We start from the raw sequence: 3,693 nt of genomic DNA on the forward strand, positions 1-3,693 counted from the left end.
ATTCTGTGTTTATTTATATTTGGATTGGCCTAAAAGTAATCTTTCCATTAAAACATTGACTTGATCTTTCCCCACTGATAGCTAGAACCTATGCCATTTCGATATTTTTTTTTAATTTATGGATGCTGGACAATGTGAAAGGGCTTGTGAAGATTGAAGAAGTATCTTTTGTACTAACATGTCACAAGAACTGAAATTGCCCCAGAGATTTCTTCAGGACTTGTAATCAGATGGTCTATGGTACAAGATGCCAAGAATCAATGAGAAGAACAGAAAAATTCTTGGACACGATTTTCAAAGATACACTTCTCCATATTGGAAGATAAGATCACATTGGTACCCTCTTCAAATAGCCCATGATAATTCCTCTCTTTGGTTTTCCTTCTTAATGAAATACAGGTCATTATTAGGAGGTTGAAAAAGGAAGGGAGAAGAGAGGGAGAGAGGGAGATAGGAGGGAGGGAGAGTGGAGGGAGAGAGGGTGAAAGTATGTAATAGAAGTACTTTAACCTGTCAAAATTTTCTTCTTTCCATTTGCATTTAATTTGAGTCTCAATACTACCCAATCTCATGACATGGTTGGATATCATGGAGCCAATCTGATCTCTGTCCTTGGAATATTATACCAGGATACCAACCAAGTCTTTGGTTCTAAGAAGAATCACAGAAGCAGCAATATTAAGTCCTTACATTTGTTTCTGCCATTCCTGAATGTCTCACTGAAATCAAAATCTATTTCAAAAACAGAAAATAATCAGATATGTGTTTTTTCTTTATCACTTTCCCATTTTTACTCCATTCCTGAGTTCTTTTTGCCCCACAACCTCTTTATGGCAATTTTCACCTCTGCATTTCTGAGTGTGTAGATGATGGGGTTTAGCATAGGAGTGACAACTGTGTAGAACACAGCCACCAGTTTATCCTCAGTGAAGGTGGAGGAAGGTCGCATGTAGAGGAAGATGGCAGGTCCAAAGAACAAAAGGACAACTGTGATGTGAGAGGCACAAGTGGAGAGGGCTTTGCGCCTCCCCTCTGCAGAATGATTCCTCAGGTTGAACAGGATGACAATATAGGAAGACACCAAGATGAGGAAGGAGCACAGAGCAATTAAGCCACTGTTGGCCAACACAATAACCGCCTCTACAGAAGTGTCCGTACAAGCAAGTTTGAATAATGGCTGAAGATCACAGAAGTAGTGGTCAATCACATTGGGACCACAGAAGGGCAACTGGATGGTGATGAGAATCTGTATAATGGAGTGAAAAAAGCCACCAAGCCAGGAGCCAGTCACCAGTACATGACACAGTGGACGGCTCATAATGTTCATATAATGAAGAGGCTTGCAGATGGCCACATAGCGGTCATACGCCATCACCACAAGCAGAAAGATCTCAGTGACCCCAAAGAAGTGGAAAAAGAATATCTGAGCCACACAGCCCTTCAGGGAAATGGTTTTAATCTTGGCCAGTAAGTCTGTGATGAATTTAGGGACAACAGTAGAGGAGTAAGTGATCTCCACCAGGGACAGGTAGCTAAGGAAGAAGAACATGGGGGAATGCAGACTCTTACTGACATTGACTGTCAGGACTATGAGGCCATTACCCACCACTGTAGCCAGGTACACAAGAAGAAACACCACAAAACACACTCTCTGCACCTCTGGATCCTGGAAAAGGCCAGTGAAAATTAACTCAGTCACATTATTTGTACTGGACTCCATGTGGAGAAGATGAATCTCAGAGAAGAGTCCTGTGACAAAACAAACATATCATAATACCAGTCATGCATGCTTATTTAGTACTTGCTTTTAATAGAACCCTTTCATACATAACATCTTACTGGTTTAGTTTACTTACTTATTTGTTAACATAACCAATATTTATCCATTCACTACCCAATAGCCCACTCCATTCAAAACACTATGCAGTCTATCTCACAGAAACTCCACGATCCCCATTTCACAAGTGAGAAAACCAAGGCTCAGAGAGGTTGTGAATTAGCAAAGCCTCCCAGTAAGAAGTGGACCCAGAACAAGAACCACATCATTTTATTCCAACTAGTATGTTATCTCAAGTATACCCACACTGAAAATAATAATCAACATGTCCAGCAATAATAGGCATCCTATTACCAACAATTCTTATCATGCTTTAGCAAGAGAAATTCTCAAGTGAACTTCTGCTCCTGAATCCTTTTTCCTCCATTTACTCCTCAGAAATGCCAATCTAATTAATAGTTCTCCCTCTCTAAAGAGTGTCTTCAGTGTTATCCCTACATGGTATTATCAAAGTTTCTGGATTTTTCAGGCCCTATGGTTTTGCCCAATCCCACATCTTCATGAAATGTTACAAACATTTTGAGAATATTGTGGCACCTGGGGTCAAAGTGGACATCTGGAAGCTGTTGAGGACATAGGTCAGTATCAAACAATAGCTCACATATAATATATGGGGATTCACCAGTTCGGTTGTTTCTGTTTTCCAGTATTCTCATCTTTGTCAGCAGGAGGTGAGGATTTATTTCAAGCCAGTTCTTTGACCAAATGTTTTGTTAAGCACCTACCATGTGCCCAGGCAATTCAGGACATATGAGGAAAGAAAGAAAGATGGCTCTCGCCCTCGGGAAGTTTTTTGTTTCATGCAATTCAGTAGCACATTTATGAAATGAGGCAGAGGGAAACTCTCGAGATTTTCTCTGCTTTTGAAATTACTCTGAAGTTGTCAGTCACAATATTGTACGCCTGAAACTAATGTAACATTTTGTGTCAGTTATAGTTCAGCTAAAAAACAAGTACAATTACTTTGAAGTATTTCTTATTCCTCTTATTTTTCCTTCTTCCACTTGTGCTTCCAAACTGAAAAAGATTAAGTACCTCCCCCATCACCAATTTCTCTCATCATAAAAATTAGAAGATATACACAAGGTGACGATATGCTGAGAGAATCCTCAGCAAGTTACCTGGCTAGCACTGAAGGAAAAAATGGGGGGTTGTATGGCATGAAAGAAGGGTACCCAAGAAGAACAACTGAACAGGAGAGGGAAAGCAAGAGGAGGTCCCCTTACTGTGCAGAAGAAGGGAAACAATTAAGGCATCAGAAACCACCACAGAGGATGTAAAACAGTCTAGTGGCCTAAGGGAAACTAAAGTATGTGTCTACCTGATATTCACCATTGTCATTGTTATTGTCATCCCAACAACCACAGCAGCAGACACTGCTGACATTTAGTTAGTATCTACTGTGTGCTGGACTGTGGTAAGCACTTTATCATTGTCCCCTCAATTAATTCTTCCTGTACCACTTTGAGGTAGTTAATTGATAGGTGAGTAAACTGTGACTCAGAGAGGTTACGTAACCTGTCCAAATACATACAGCTTGTGAGTGATTGAACCAAGGTTGGAATACAGGGTTTTCTAGAAGGGGAGGGAGAGCTACCACTCCTCAGCCAGAGAAGAAAGGGGTTAGCCACTCCAGCACCTTAGAGAAATAACACCAAGACCTATCATTAATACAAAACTTGTCCAATTATGCCTTCCTTGTGAATAGCAGGAGCATTCCAGTGAACTCCAAGTTGCTGGGAACATTCCCATGCCACCACCTCTGGAACAAAAGAAACCAAGAAGCTGTGTGGGATACTGAGATATCAGTATCCAAGAAGCTGTGTGGGATACTGAGAGTGTGAGACTTGGAGATG

The 3,693-nt window shown here is 40.8% G+C and overlaps 1 protein-coding gene across 1 annotated transcript; it reads right to left on the bottom strand.

The window, feature by feature from the left end:
- Positions 1-790: 790 nt before the first annotated feature.
- On the bottom strand, positions 791-1,720 carry LOC123949326 (olfactory receptor 4B1). The gene has a single exon (XM_046016726.1). It carries the CDS (start codon positions 1,718-1,720, stop codon positions 791-793), a length of 930 nt encoding a protein of 309 aa, XP_045872682.1.
- Positions 1,721-3,693: the final 1,973 nt, after the last annotated feature.

Source organism: Meles meles, chromosome 8 (assembly GCF_922984935.1).
Source record: "Meles meles chromosome 8, mMelMel3.1 paternal haplotype, whole genome shotgun sequence".
NCBI classification, from domain to species: Eukaryota; Metazoa; Chordata; class Mammalia; order Carnivora; family Mustelidae; genus Meles; species Meles meles.

What these genes read in the sequence shown, in the direction of transcription:
- LOC123949326 (XM_046016726.1), bottom strand. Translation starts at nt 1,720, where the DNA reads ATGGAGTCCAGTACAAATAATGTGACTGAGTTAATTTTCACTGGCCTT.